Here is a 16,478-nt window from a genome sequence, read left to right as displayed (position 1 = left end):
AGTAGCTTTCTGCAATTGATGAAAGCTTCTCAGTTTAACTGAGCATCTATATTGATGACTGGAACTCATTTCTTTAATGGCAGTGGGATAACAATGTCTTCAGTGACAAACAAATGCCTAGAGCAATCTTTGTTACCTGTGCTTATAGAAATAGCTTCACCAGTCTGGAGCTCTGATCTTCCATAGTACATGACTGCTTGTGGTGTCTGCAAGAAGTCCCATCTGAGGATAATATTGTGACTACATTTTGATAAACCATAAAATTCAAAGGGCTCTGTTCTGTAATTGACAATTATTCTTGCAATACACGTTCTTGTTGGCTGGACATATTTCCCGTTTGTGACATTCATCACAATCACTCTATCACAGAACATATTCATATTTAGCTGGCAAGGATAAGCATTTGATATTACAAAATAGGCAATCCCAGAGTCAACTAATGATCAACAGGTTGGCCATTGGTGGTTTTGGTGGTGGTGATGGTGGTGGTGTAGTGAGATTTCTTGATATCTTGATGACTGACACCCACAGAAGATTTACATCTGTGCTACCCTCCTGCCCATAAATGTTAGCATCACTTAGTATTTTTGTATTTGGCAGCTTAACAAGTGTCTGGTACCTCTGTACTGTGATAAGAAACAGCTACAGCATGTTGGGGAGCAATCATGTCCAGGGTATGGCAATGGGTTTCGTCCCAGAGGTCAGCTATAATTGTCTGCAGTATTGCATCCCTGTTAGTTGCTGACAGGAATTGAGCGACATCTCCATGTGGTCTGGCTCCTTCATAACATCGGATATAGTGAGGGGGAGTAAAAGCCTTCCTCAGTTATTTAGGAAAGGTAATGAGAACAGAGAGGGCTATTGTCAGGCTAGGAAGTATTTAAACAGGCGATGTTTGAATAATTTGCCAATTCTTTTCATAGATATTTGCACCGCTGGTGACTTTATCTTTATGACTCGTTGGCTTAACGCCTTCAAGTGACAATTGAATGACAGCAAACTGTTCTGATTACTTTAACATCATTGGTTCCTAGCATCCAGAGACAAATGCTTTCCCCTGAGTCTTTCTGATTACCTGTAGAGAATACATATACCTCAACTACTCCTTTAACTTCTCAGACTCGTCAGAGACAAGTACTGTGCCACAGCTCATTCCAGCTCTGTATGTGAACCACCTGTATTAGCTCACTAATGAAGACAAGTGCAGTCTGCTCTTGTTCTGTTATCTGTCACACAGACAAACACGCAATCCTTCTGGTACTCTTTTATCTAAGTTAGTTACTAACTGAAATGTAATACAGACTTCTTTGTATAATGATTGGTTCTGGATGGTTCTCATCTCAGCAGCATTGAAGCTGCACAGGTGCTCTTCAGGCATTTAGGTATGCCTTCACTCTCCGTCCGTGCTGAAATGGTTCCTGGTAGCTAACTGTTGACTACTAGTACTGTGTCTGAGAGTCTTCCTTTCTTCTTTCTCTGACTGTTTTTCCTAAATCATGACAACTTTCACCCTCATTTAGAGAAGCACATGAATCTGACTAACTAGTTACCACTTCCGTGATTCAGCAACAACGTGGCCTGCATGACCTGTGGCTGGAACCATGACCGTGTGTGATGACTTATTTTCTCTTCAGTCTGTTTAATGTGTCAAGTCTGCTTCTGTATCCACTGGTCCTGTGTTGTATCAAATGTTTGCTCACACTGACCAAATCGCTCAGTCATGACACGTAATACATTAATCAAATTGGACAGCCATGATGGCAGTTGACTTGTATGAATAGAACTGTTGCTGTATTTGATGTCTGGTGGTGTAGAGTCTTTTTTTTTTTTTTTGCAGTGGTACACAACATGTCCAGAGCATTTATAGTGGAAACATTCAGTGTGTTTTCCTCTGTCGTCCAAATATCTGTTCTTCTTTGGGGTGTTTTACTTAGTAGAGGAGTTGGGTGTGCCTATGTTGGTCAGATGCTTGGTTGTTGTTTGATGACTGCAATGTAAGTCTGAGTTGGCTGACACTGTTCTTCCTGGTGAGTTCAGCTGGTGGTGGAGATTGGTGCTAACAAATGATACACCATTATTCAACATTCTTTATTGTGCCCTGCCTTATGAGATCGACTTTTATGACTGCTATCTCTTGCTTACTCAGTCCAACAGTTGTGCTTGCCACAAAATGCTGTCTTGCTCTCTCAACAATTGTGTGTCAGAGAAACATGGTTGAGGTGGTTTTCTGCATCTGTCATGGGGACTACATTTTGGAGTCAGTGATACATCTTTAGTCTAACTCTCTTCTGTTGCATTTCGTCGCTGCACTGGTACCACTTCATGAATTTCTCTGTTGTTGTGGCATCATTTACTAGAACAGCTTGGCACGTATTCTGTGACTCCTGTCATCAGGTGTGAGATTTTATCAGCTTCTGTCATATAACAGACTTACAGTGTTATGTAGGGCAAAAAAATTCTGTATGTAGGACTGTTATGTTGAGCCTTTCTTTCAATTATTCCTCTACTAAGTGGGCTTTCTACTCATTGTCACCAAACGTTTTCTTCCGTCCAGTCTGGAGTTTATCCCAGCTGTTTAGCTTCTCTTCATTGTTCTTGAACTGTTACTGAGTTGAGCCATCCAAGTAAAAACACACATTTACCGAAGACACCATGTCATCCCCCCTGTTGTATTTGATGACTCAGTCTAATCCTTTCAACCATTTTATCCTGTCCTGACTGTTGTCTTCAGAAAACACTGATGGTGCGTGATGTGTAGCTGTTGTACTGCTGTTTTCGAATTCACTGCTCTCCCAAATATGTGGACTGTGGGGATTATGTACTGCTTATATCTCAGTTCATGTCCGTGTAGGCGTCAGCATTTATATTGCCTAATTAAGAGTCACGGTGAAGTAGATGTTTCGAAGTAGCCAGCATTTTCACCAATCAGTGTCACATTGTAACCAGAGTCAAATCGTGATCCAAAAGTGGAAGTCATCAGTGAAACTTAGGACTGGAAGCACATTTATTATGAACACCAGCGTTCAGACAGAACAGAACAGAACCCCTTAATGCTGTTCGTTCAGTATTCTGGAATATACAAACATTAGAAACATAAGATATTTCAAGAACTTCCAGAAATGATAAATACTAAATAACAAACCATTATGGATGGTCTGGCGTGAGTTAGCGACACACAGCATGCCAGCCAGTATCGTAATTGCTACACCACACTGCATGCAGTCGTTTGTCAGAGACATCACAGAACTTGGAAGAGTAGTTGGATGGAATGAACAGTGTCTTGAAAGGAGGATATAAGATGAACATCAACATAAGCAAAACAAAATCAATGGAACGTAGTCAGATTAAAGCAGGTGATGCTGAGGGAATTAGATTAGGAAACAAGACCCTGACAATAGGAGATAAGTTCTGCTATTTGGGCTGTAAAATAACTGACGATGGCCGACATAGAGAAGATATAAAATGTTGACTGGAAAGGCAAGAAAAGCATTTCTGAGGAAGAGAAATTTCTTAACATTGACTATAAATTTTAAGTGTTAGCAAATATTTTCTGAAAGTATTTGTCTGGAGTGCAGCCTTGTATGGAAGTGAAATGTGGATGAGAAACAATGTAGACAAGAAGAGAATAGAAGCATTTGACATGTGATGCTACAGAAAAATTCTGAAAATTAGATGGAAAGATTGCATAAATAATGAGGAGGTACTGAACAGAATTCGGGAGGAAAGAAATTTGCGAGACAACTTGACTACAACTTGACTAAAATAAGGAATCGCTTGTAGGACACTTTCTGTGACATGAAACGATCACCAATTTAGTATTGGAGGGAAGTGTGTAGAGGGAGCCCCAAGAGATGAATACGATAACCAGATTGAAAAGGATGCAGGTTGCAGTAGTTATTCAGAGATGAATAGGTTGGCACAGTCTACGTTAGCATGGAGAGCTGCATCAAATCAGTTTTTGGACAGAAAACAACAATATGATGACAACGACCACTTTGTTCACACCACACACACATTCCACGTGGAAACAGGACTCATAAGTGGACCATTGTTGATGTGCTTGAGTTGCAAGAGTTTGGAGTTTTTTGTGGCAGATTGCTCCTTAATATGAGTAAAAGTGGCGTAATCTCGTAGCGACATGGCTTACCAGAATCTGCCACATGTAACCCCCAATAAGAGATAAAGCTGGTCAGTAATACATTGGGGTAGAATATGTCATTAAAGTGCTCCAGAGTGTAATTTCACTGCTAATGAACACTCTGATGCCATACTGCCCAAAGATGGTGTTTGGAGAAATGTAAATGCGTGGTTGTATACCACATGCAGAACAGTATTGTTTGATTAGTTCCAATGTAGTGTCAAACACAACTTCAGATAAATGTACATCTGCAAAAGGTTTAGAATGTGAAATCATTTATGTTAATTATGATGTTGTCCCTCCATCATATTTCACCAGAAAAAAAAAAACAGTTTATGTTTCTGTCTCTTCAAAAATCAATTAATTAGTGACAGACAGATGAAGATGAAGGAAATCTTTACATTGTTTACATCCTCTGCAACACCCATATATTAGATAAATTATGAAAAACTCACAAGAGTAATGTTAGTGCAAAATATATGCCACAATGTTTCTATACAATTTAAGTCAGGCAAAATGCGAGAGTTTCATACTAGTTTGTAGTGCTGTATCATGGGAATGTTCAAACATGTTCTGTGATTAATTTTCATAGAGGATGACATGATGTTTTGTTACTACTATTTTTATCATAATTATTATTCTTGTTTTTGAAAAGGAAGGCATTAAAGAGCCACAGGCCAAACAAAGAACAACTTGAAGATGTATCCCAAGCAATTTTTGATAACAGTCTTTTGGAATGGCAAGGGGATTCCCCTGATTGACCTTATGGAAAGGAATACCAATGTAGTTTTGTATCCCAGAAGCCAAAGTATTCACACTACGTTCTATATACACTGCTGATCATTGAAATTTCAACACAATGAATGTGGCACGCAACAAGTGTCAAATTGGCATGAAGTTTACTACATGCCTGGATGTGCGAGTGCTTAGCACAGGTGGCTGCATCTCTGCCCCATGGGAGATGGGTACCTGGAACTAAGTCATAGCTTGCCTGTAGACAGTCATATGTAGTATAGGCCACTCACCAAATGACTTTATTGTAACACATTAACACCATGTGTATTGCAGCACAAGCCAATTGCCCACCCCAACCCACAGCTGCTCAGCTGAGACATATGATGGTGTAGGCTGTGGTCTACCTTAGTCACTGCCTGCACATCAGCTGTTTGTCCATACATGCCTGCTTCTGATGGTAGGTACCCTGCTGCTCAAATGCTGGTACCCTAGGTAGAACAGCTCAGCATTTCATCACAGCCACACAAAGCAGATAGAGGTAGTGTCATCTACATTCTGTATGTATAGAAAGATTATGCAGTAGGCTTCTCATTTAGAAATAGTATTGAGCATTGGTAATTTGTGAGGAGATCATTATGCCACATCTGCCTCTGTATATCAGAATTCAACAGTGGCAGGATCATGGTCTGTATTGATACATTGCGTGGCAGCGCACAACTGTCCTGGTAATTTGGTATACATGGATTTAGGATGTAGCTTCTGAGTGGCCCTCCATGCTATTTGCTTGGTCATGCAGGATCATCTAGTCATGTCGGGATTTGGGAATGCAGCAACACAAGAATCTAGACAGATAGTGTGACAATATTTGAAGCACTGTGGACTGTCTCCACAATGGCCTTTTTTGCAGCTTCTTTTGATGCAGCAACAGAAAGGCATGCCAACAGTGGTGGACCCAACAACAACACTGAACATCATCAAGCAGTATGGATTGACATACCCATTTCTATTATCTAAGCTCAGTTTGAATCAGTGCCCAGCTGGGTTAGAGACTGTTGCTGCCAGAGGTGGAGCTCTGCACCTTACATTTTGCATCCTCTGTATCCTCAAATCGCCTACAAATTTGATCCTTTATTTTTCTTACAGTACTGTATATGCACAGTAAGTAAGATTTTATTTTTTATTCTTTGTGGTATTGCAGTTTTAATAGTGGGCAGTTTATTTAACACCTGTTGAACTTGGTCTCTTTTTTTATGTATTCAGTTGCTAATCCAAAGATGTCAAAAGTATATTGTAGAATAAGGATATTTTATTGAAAAGAGACGTTACAATTTTACATCTTTTGCACCTGAAATAGAGTCAGCCTGGAAATTTTTGTAGGCATACAGTTACATCTACACTGACATCTGTATCTACAGTATATCTATACTTTGTAAACCACCATATCGTGTAATGTGGAGGATCTTAAAATACCACTACCATTTCCCCACTTTCCTGTGGTTCTGGAGCTTTATTTTATGGCATTTTTAGTAAAGAGCAATCATATGAGCATCGTCCGACCCCGGTAGCTGACTGGTCAGCGCGACAGAATGTCAATCCTAAGGGCCCAGGTTCGATTCCCGACTGGGTTGGAGATTTTCTCCACTCAGGGACTGGGTGTTGTGTTGTCCTAATCAACATCATTTCATCCCCATTGACGCGCAAGTCGCCGAAGTAATGTCAAATTGAAAGACTTGCGTCCGACGAAAGGTCTACCCAATAGGAGGCCCTCGTCACATGACATTTATGTTTTTATATGAGCATTATTTTGAACACAGAAAGTACTTACCATCTACATGTTGTTGTTGGAATAGCTAGGAGGGCCAGTATTGAATGTAATTGGACGATGTTCTGGGATGCCATATTTTTACTAAAACATTATAATTGCTTTTCAGTTTTGTGTCTCCACAGTTCCTACTTAGCATCCCCTTTCATATTATTGCTCTCTTTTAACCTGTTAAGTGGGTAGTTTGCGCGCGCTTCTTCCACAGTGGGTAATATACACCAGCGCGCCCGTTCGCGGTGGTGCTGCGTACTGTTCTCATGTTTTCCTTCGCGTTTTCATTGTTGAATTTAAATTGATATTGGGTGGAAATGAATAAAATATATTTCAGAAGTTAACAAAACTGTATTTTCACAATATTACATATCATTTTCAGTGTGAAACATTTTAAAACAAGGTGCTGCACACAAGGAAACTTCGCATTCTGCGCACCAGTCTGAAGTCTCTTTGCGAAGGCCTTTTCTCATACACACCACACACCTCCTTGTTGGTCTTTTCTTCGTTGTGGGTGGCAGAAGGTCTGGAAAATGCCTGGCTGTAAGGTGTGTTGCTTTTGGTGTTCGAGGTGGGCGTCCTACTGATGTTCCTTGATGTGGTTGAAGATATGGTCAACTGTTCACCAAGACTAATCAGGAAGCTCATTCTACTTTGTTTGCCACCATGCTTCTTGTACAGAATGTATGCATTGTAGCATGCAATGTCCAACAAGAGGCGGAAAAGCTTCTGATAGTATTTTTTCAGCCTGCTTCTGTCCATCTGGTAGCTTTGTAACTGAGAATTGCACCTATCCACGCCCCCCATATTCTTGTTGTAGTCAACGACAACTTGTGGCTTTTGAACGATTCCCTTCTTCGAGTTTGCATTTACAAATGTATCATCATGGTAGGTGCTGACTATAACAACGTCTTCTTTGTCTTTCCATTTCATTACCATCTGCTTGCCTTTGTACCCTGTTATGTACTCCCCTTTCTTCAGTTTTTCCTTTTTTACGAAGTCAGGGAATCCCTTCCTGTCTTGCCACATTGTGCCGACAACATCAGTGTTATTGCTGGTTAGTTTGTCCTCCAAATCTGTACTGGTGTACCAGTTGTCAAGATAAATACAGTGGCCTTTCCTGAGTAGATCATGTGCAAGCTCCAAAAAAATTTGAGAGGTTATTTTTTTGTCTGGATAGTTGCTACCATAATTAGTGTCCTTTCCAGTGTAAACAATAAAGTCCTATACATACCCAGAACTGCTTTCACAGAGTTCGTACAATTTGATGCCAAATCTGCTATGCTTTGATGGAATATATTGCTTCCATCCAAGCCGTCCTTTCCAGAACAACAACGATTTGTTAACGGTGATGTTCCTTTCTGGCATGTACACTGATCTGAATTTACACCGCAGATTCTCCATAATGGGGTGAATTTTGAATAGTTTTCTGCTGATAGTGCCTAGTGGATCATATGAGGTATTGTCAGCAAAGTGGAGGAATTTCAATAGAAGATGAAACCGCTTTTCACTCATCACTTTCCTGAAGAAAGGTGTGTCAGCTGATTCCCTCTTTGAAAAGTACATTTTGTGGTCTGGTTTGTGAAGAATTCCTTGAAGTACAAGCATTCCAATAAGTGTTTTTACCTCATCGCGTGTAGTATTCTGCCAACTGTGAACCCTGGAGTGTGCTGCTAAATTGGGATGAGAAGCTATGAACTGTTCTGCATATAAGTTGTCTGTTCAGTTATCATTGTGCACAAAGCATCATCCACAAAACACACAAAACAACTCATCACATTGTTTTGTTTTAGAGGCACAACTGTACCACTATTACCACTGAACAAATATTGAATACGAACTGAACTAGCATGCACAAATTGTCATCAGATGTTTCTGAATCGAAGTCACTTTCACTAGCCTCAACATTTGCATCTTGAAAACTTTCAGAACTGTCACTGAAATTATCGTCACTTTCTAAAAGCAGCTTCTCAATCTCCGAATCTGATAAATGACTTCTTTTCGCCATTGCAAAAGATCACTCACTAACGCTGTGGTGAACACAGACGAAAAAGGCGCGCTTTTGCGGCTGCTTCACAGGGCGCATTTTCTCGACGCGCGCTCGGGTGGACAATGTTATAACTAGCCTAGAACATGCTGTGTTGTGTGACAAGAGCTGCCATCTAGTGGACGAAGCTTAACTAATACCACAGTGTCAACGGCAGGCCGATAACTCATCATTCCCACTAGCTACTAGCCACAGAACGCAGTGGACGGATATATCTGTCAAACCCACTGTGCAATAGCAGAGCATGGACGGATATATCCATCATGCCCACTTAAAAGGTTAATATGACATTGGTTCTTTCATACCCATGTGTGTCATATTCGTACTAAGAACCACACATTATGTGGGTTAGTGGGCAAAATAATAATCTCAGATATAAAATAACATAATAGTAATTTTTGGTCAGTCAGTTCTGAACAATAGAATTACATGACTTACGATCTGCACTTACATTCTGGTACATATTATGGGATCATATTGCAGCTCCTCAATAACAGAACTCCTTCTGAACTCCATTGGTCACCACGTATGACTTACTAAATGTGGGTGCACTATTTCAGTCTTGAAAATGTGAAGAAGTGTTTCAGAAAGCAGCTAAGTGGGAGTGTAATCAATGTGGCTGAAATACTTGTGTGTGTGTGTGTGTGTGTGTGTGTGTGTGTGTGTGTACTCTGCAGTTTCTGTCTCTTCAAAGTTCAGGGAGTGTTAAATCTTTCTTTGCATATCTTTGTGTATGGCAGTCACTAGTGCAATAAAATGGCATAAGATTTCCAATAGCACAACCATTCCAGGAAGCTTATGTCACAACAAAAAGCAGCAGACATTAAGTTTACAGCATGGTATAACATTAAATGTCAGCAGCCATCTGATGATGAACCTGTCAGTTCGAAACCTAATAAATAGCATTGTTAACTGTTGCTTGTTGCTGTTTTATTTTATTGTGTGAATTAACCTGTATTTTACACAACCATGGTCTCACATTGTCAATTTTCAACAAAATAGAACTCTCATACAGTTTGGTCCAAGGAATGACAGCTTCACAACAGCACTGGTTTGGTCAGTAAAGTTATCATATTCCTTAGGTATCATTTACTATAATTGTGTTTAGGTCATAACTGAAGGACGTCCAGCTGGCTTTTCTGAAACTAAGCCTCATTATGAATGGGACTGGCACTGGCTTCACCACAGAACTGACACTACAGATGATGTGTGTTATGCTCTGTATGAGCGATAGTCCACACACTTTTCACATTGAGCTTGCAGTACCAGATGAGGGAAGTGTATCAGGGGAGGGGGGAGTGATTGGGGGGGGGGGCTGTGGAGTAATGATGAGGGCTTGACTGGAGTAATCAGTTAGAATGGGTGGACGTTCCAGTAATAATGCAAAGATGGAGACTTCTCCAGGACAGACTTCTGTAAAGAATTGTATCAAGCCAGTCATCAGACTGAAGATCATAACAATAACAAAATGGCAGTTTACTGTCATGGATTAAGTAGAAATCTATGATTCTGTCTATGGCCCAAGTGCAGTTCTATTGTTGTTGTCTCCTAGTAGTCCAGGCCATACCGTAGAAGTTAAAATCTCTCAACACAAAGTTGATGTCACTGTAACTGAAATCAGATCATTTCTGGAAGGCACAATCCTTAGTGGGTTGCAAATAGATGACAGTGATGTACTTAAGTTGGAATCAGTCAGATAACTAGCGCTATTTTGTGTCCCTACCAGAAAGATTGAGATGTTGACATCAACCCTGGTGAGGACCTTGCTGCCAAACAGGTTCTGTGACCTTTCTAGAATGAATTTCATGTTATTTGTGATGGGTCAGCACATAAAAGCTCCTCTTTGGCTGTGCTACACTGTAAGGATGTTGCATGTATGTTTCCTGCATGTCCGTTATAAATGCCTGTATAATGACTGAGATAATCGTGGGTCTTGAAAGTGATTGATCTGGTTGCTTCAACTTCTTAATTTTAGTATGTTATTCAGCTGCACAATAATTAGCTGTTGACATAAGAGACTATGTGATAAATAAGCTTCTAAATTGACAAACAAGTTGCTGAAGTGGTGTTAAGTCGAGAGGCATGTTTCAGGCTGAGAGCCATGTGACTTTTGATAATAGTTCTTTTTCAACTAACATTAATTATTAGTAGCTTTGTTCATTACAATTTGTGTTTATACTCTTCTGTGTATTTTAATATTGTGTGTGTGCTCGCGCGTGCGTGTGTGCGCGCTTGTAGATGTGGATGGGGTGTATGTAGGTACAGTTTTCTATGTCGTGGTATTAAGTAATTTATGTCATGACATAGCTGCAAACAGATACCTGATTCAATAAGAAAAATTGTAATTAAAACATCTGTCTCTTCTTCATAAAGCAAATGAATGCATACATGTATAACTAACAACTTTGTGTTTTCTTTTTCTTTTTGTTGACATGTAGGTATCTTTCACAAACCGAGGGATGACTGGCGCATTGTATGTCGACTTTATCGGGGTCCATTTTTAATTGTTGAATTTCTTTTTTTGATGGGCGTGAATGTATATGGTTGGAGATCATCTGGTGTAAACCATGTGCTGATTTTCGAATTGGATCCAAGAAATCACTTGTCAGAACAGCATATAATGGAAATGGCAGCAATATTTGGAGTTGTTTGGACACTGAGTGTACTGAGTTTCTTGTACAGCTCTGCTCTTGGCATTCCACCATATGCTTGCCCACTCATGCTCATAGTACTGATGGTACTGTTCACATTCAACCCAATGAAGATTTTTCGTCATGAAGCACGGTTCTGGGCTATTAGGGTGCTGGTATGGTACATTTTCTCTTACCACTTAGATTCATGCATTAGTGTTCTGTAGTGATTGAGTTAATGTAGTGCTAACATATTTACGTTTGAGTAAAGGATTATCATAGCTGAAAGCTGTTTTTGTAGTAAAAAATTGCTTTGTTTTTTTTTTTTCACATTTGCCGGCTGCTGTGGCCGAGCGGTTCTAGGTGCTTCAGTCTGGAACCGCACTGCTGCTATGGTCGCAGGTTCGAATCCTGCCTCGGGCATGGATGTATGTGATGTCCTTAGGTTGGTTAGGTTTAAGTAGTTCTAAGTCTAGGGGACTGATGACCTCAAATGTCAAGTCCCTTAGTGCTTAGAACCATTTGCACCATTTTTTTCACATTTGCTTCCGTAATTGTTTTATTTTATTTTAGATGGTTTGATTTTGGTATTTCATAAGATGTACTACACTATTTAAGTAAACTGTAATTTAGTTAATGCATTACTGACAAAAGTTTATTCGGACTTACTGAACAGGCATTTGTTGTACATTGAGCAATAATATTGTAATTGGACAGTGTGATTTGAACATTATCAGCCAATAAAGTTTTGTGAAGTGGGGTTTTCCCCATTCTCTACCCCTAAAGGTAGAGTCTAGAGTCAGGATCCTTTCAGCTAAGAGCCAAGTGGGCTGTTTGTGGGGCAGAGGGTATCCCAGTTGAAAATATGTTTGAAGGGGCATGGTAAAGTTTTGTTGAGGTGAGAAGTTTTGTTGGATGGTGTTGGTAGACAGAGAGAGGGGGAGGGGGGAGGGAGAGAGAGAGAGAGAGAGAGAGAGAGAGAGAGAGAGGCATGAAGTGGGTGGAGGAGTTAGGAAGGGGTAGCTGGCAGCTAGGAAAGAGGTAGCTGGTGTGTGGGATAGGATTTCAAGAGAGGGAGGCAGCATGTGTGTGGATAGGAATGCAACATACAAGCACATGAGCCAGGGAGTTCATGAGGGATTCAGCGGCGATGACATGGAAGCATAATTGGAAAGGGATGATAGGACAGAGGAAGGAGAGATTGAGGCCAGGTGTGCCACAGTGAGGGAAGTATTGCAAGGAAAACTACCTTCTGCACATTTCAGAAAAGCTGATGCTGGGGTGTAGGATCTAGATGACACGGGTTGTGCAGCAGCTGTTGAACTCAAGCTGTTGTGTTCTGCCACTGTAAGACCAACTCTGTTTTTGGCCACAATTTGGTGGTGGCCATTCATTTTGGTGGGCAGCGGTTAGTGGCTGCACCTGCATAAAATGCTGTACATAAATTGCATCAGAGTCTTAATATGACATGGCTGCTATCACAGCTGTCGCTGCCTTGGATGGGTTAGGATAAGCCTGTGACAGCACTGGGTTATATGTGATCCCTGGGTGTCGTGCAGGTCTGGTATTTGGGACTTTCACAGGAATACGGCCCCTGTGGGAAGTGGGTGGGAGTAGAAGTGGCTTAAGGGTGAACCAGGATGTTGTGTAGATTGGATAGATGGCAAAATACCGCTTTAGGAGGGATGGGAAGGATCATGGGTAGGATGCCCCTTATTTCTAGGAATGATGATCAATAATAACCCCTCCCTCGCACCCCGTCCCCCACCCACACACAATCTGTAAACTACATTGTGCAGGCTGAATACACAATGTTCGGACTGCAGTTCTGCAGGTAGACTAGGCTGAGGGCATGTGCCAGGTGGAATTGATGAGGAAAGAAAGGAGGTGAGGAGTGGAAAGGAGAGGTGAGGAAAGATGTCTGATGGCACAGAGGGAAGCAGTGGGTGAACTGGATAGGAGTGCTGAAGGGAGAGGCAGCATTGGGGGGGGGGGGGGGGGTTGGATGCCAGATGACCGGAGTTGGGTCCTGGGAAAGAACCAGCTATACTGGAGCAACCCTTCATCACCTGGACTGTAACAACTGAACCATATTCTCCTCTTTGTTTTTACTACCTATCACCGGGGCCAAAAATGAGGAACATCGCAGCACAATCGTTCACATGTTTCGTAAAGTGATATCCTGCTTCCCACCCAAGCTACACGATATCCTGGTCCATCTCTATGCCACACCCACTCCCAACCACTTACATGTGCATCGTATGATCACTGTTGAAGGCCCAGGTACATTATGGGTCCAATTTACCCATGTTGCATGTCCTACTCCAGTCCCATCACAGGCTTATCCTGTCCCATCAGGAACAGGGCCATCTGTGAAAGAAGCCATGCCATATATGACCTCTGCTGCAATTCTTGCACAGAATTTTATGGGAGCATGACCACCAGCCAGTTGTCCACTTAAATTAATGACCACTGCCAAACTGTGGTCAGTGGCAGAGGAAATTACTCAGTGGCAGAACATATTGCTGATCACAACATACTCAATTTTGAAGACTGCTTTACAACTTGTGCCATTTGGGTCCTTCCCCCCAGCACTAGCTTTTCTGAATAACATAGGTGGGAGACATCCTGCAGCACATCCTTCATTCCCATAATTCTTCTGGCCTCAGTCCACATGATTACGCTCCCCAAGGGGCTCATGAATTTTTTGTGAGTTCCTGATGTGTGGCGATCTGACTAGCCACCTGGTTTCTTGTACTCCTTGTGGTTTTTTCCCCCCTTGACGTTTCTCTTTCATCCTTCCTTTTTGGCATTTTTGGTCCCCCTTTGGGGTTTCACCTCCACTTCTAAACTTTCTTGCCATAGTGTGAGACATTTGGGGAAGAACTCCCTGCCTAGCACCTATTGTCTAGATTTGTCTCTCCTCTTCCTTTCCCTCTTTCTTCCCCACCATAACTCCTCTCAGCCCCACCAGGTCACCAGCACGTGTGGCCAGTCTGTGTGTTGGGGCTGTTGCTACGTACCCATCTGACTGAGTTCCCTGTCAGAACAGGGATCATGCTTCTGATACCAGGGCTGGTGCCTCCCCATGTATGCTTAGAAGTGGTTGCTTGTCATTCTGGAGCATTGGAATTCCCGGAAATGGCCACTGTGCCAGACAGCTATTGATGTGGCTGGGTGGCACCCATAGGGAGAACCCCTGATTGGAGTGGGTGGTATCAGGGTGGGTGCTTGCTGTATGAAATGTATCAAGCTTCAAAAGTCTAGCTGTTCTTCTACAGCTAGCTCTTTGGATTATGGAATGCTGCTTCTTATGATCCTATAGCCTTCCCTTCCCTGGCTACTGTCTGGGATAATGGCCAGGCTTGCCGGCATTGGGTGAAACACTTCCTCCACTACCTGATCTGTACTAGGATGTTGGGGACACATTCACTGCCACAAAGCCATTATTTTCTGTGGAAAACATTGAAGACAAGTTTGACAAAAACGTGGAATCTCTCAGTAAGATGCAGTCGGGTCTGTGTACATCAAAACTACTACTGCCACCCAGTTGCAGCTCTTTGTGCTTGTGATCTCCTCCTAGAGAAGATCAAGGTTACATGTTATCGGTGTGATGTGAAGCTGTATGTCCCGCCACCCATGAGTTGCTTTCAGTGCTTGCATTTTGGCCACTTCTTCCCGATGTACTACGGACACTCTGTGTGGTGACTGTGGACACCCACTATGTGAGGGAAGCCTCCATGTTTCGCCACCTGAGTGTGTTAATTGTCTAGACCAGCTCTCTCCATTATCACCAGATTGCCCAGTTTATAAGAAAGAAAAGAAAATGCAAGAGTATAAGTCCCTGGATCGTCTGTCTTACACCGAGGCTCATCAGAAATTTGACCAGCTTATTCCTTTGGTGATGACTTCTACTTTTGCCTCTCTGTTTCATCCTTTCCCCCTCCTCTCTCTTCTTTATCCCAGTCCTGGCCCCCTCTCCTCTCCCCCACCCCGGTGATTCCCATGCCCTCCCATGCAGGTGCTGCTCTCTCCCCCCCCCCCCCCCCCCCTCTGCCATCTTTGGCTCCAGCTGGTGATGGTGCTCACTCCTGGGACTGCTCCCCCTGTGCCTCTCAGGCCAGAGGCCAACTGCCACAACTTGGCTGCTGCACAAACAGTCTGTGTGCCCCAAGGTAACCTGCTCTCTTTTGGTTCTGGATCTTTCAGAAGCCTGCTCTTCCTATGTGCCCTACCCTCCTCATCCTATGAAAGAGTAGTAGTAGTAGTAGTAGTAGTAGTAGTAGTAGTAGTAGTCCAAGGACAAGCCCCCTCCCTGGAGGTGCGACCTCCCGTCTTACAACCTGAGTCTGACATTCCGTCCTCATTGGTGATGTGTGGTGACCTGGTGGCATGATTATCTCCAGCCCATTTGCCTCCAATTTAGATACCACCTGTGTTCTTATTGAATGGCACCATGACAGATACTACCATCATCTCACAAAGTTGCAATCCTTTATTGCCTTTTACTTAGCATCTTGTGTCATTCTCCAGGAATCTTATTTTAATGACGCTCACTCACTGATCTTTTGTTGATTCTGTGCTTTCTGTAGGAACCAGGTCAGTCCTTAGAGGGCTTCTGGTGGTGTCTGCACATTGGTCTGTACAGATATTATTAGTACATGGACCCACATTGTACCCTATTGGAAGCTGTGGCCATTGGGGTCCACTTGGGCTCTGTGGTCATGGTTTGCAATATCTCTCTCTCTCTCTCTCCCCCTCCCCCTCTCCCTCCCCCTCCCCCTACCCCTCCCCCTACCCCTCCCCCTCCCCGTCCCCCTCCCCCTCTCCCTCTCCCGACAGGCCACCTACATCTGCTATACTGCTACACTAACTGTCTGCCTTTAGCAGCTCTCCCCTTCCCCCCCCCCCCCCCCTCCCCCCGTTTCCTCCTCCTTGGGGACTTTAATGCCCATCACCCTTTATGGGATAGTGCTTTTCATCTAGTCAGAGGCTCATTCACCAAATTCTTGCGGACCATGACCAATGTCTTCTAAATGATGGTTCCCCTACTCATTTTTGTGCTGCATGTGGCACTTTGTCCGCCATTGATCTTTTACTCCCCCCCCCCCCCCC

General features: G+C 42.6%; 1 protein-coding gene across 1 annotated transcript in view; it reads left to right on the top strand.

The window, feature by feature from the left end:
- LOC126253237 (xenotropic and polytropic retrovirus receptor 1) overlaps positions 1–16,478 on the top strand; it is a 124,168-nt gene that overhangs the window by 37,136 nt on the left and 70,554 nt on the right. Inside the window, exon 5 of the mRNA XM_049954428.1 lies at positions 11,172–11,539. Coding sequence (XP_049810385.1) covers positions 11,172–11,539 — 368 coding nt within the window. The remainder of the gene's footprint in view (positions 1–11,171; positions 11,540–16,478) is intronic.

Source organism: Schistocerca nitens, chromosome 1 (genome assembly GCF_023898315.1).
Source record: "Schistocerca nitens isolate TAMUIC-IGC-003100 chromosome 1, iqSchNite1.1, whole genome shotgun sequence".
Taxonomy (NCBI): Eukaryota; Metazoa; Arthropoda; class Insecta; order Orthoptera; family Acrididae; genus Schistocerca; species Schistocerca nitens.
This window is presented reverse-complemented; position numbering and strand designations above follow the sequence as displayed.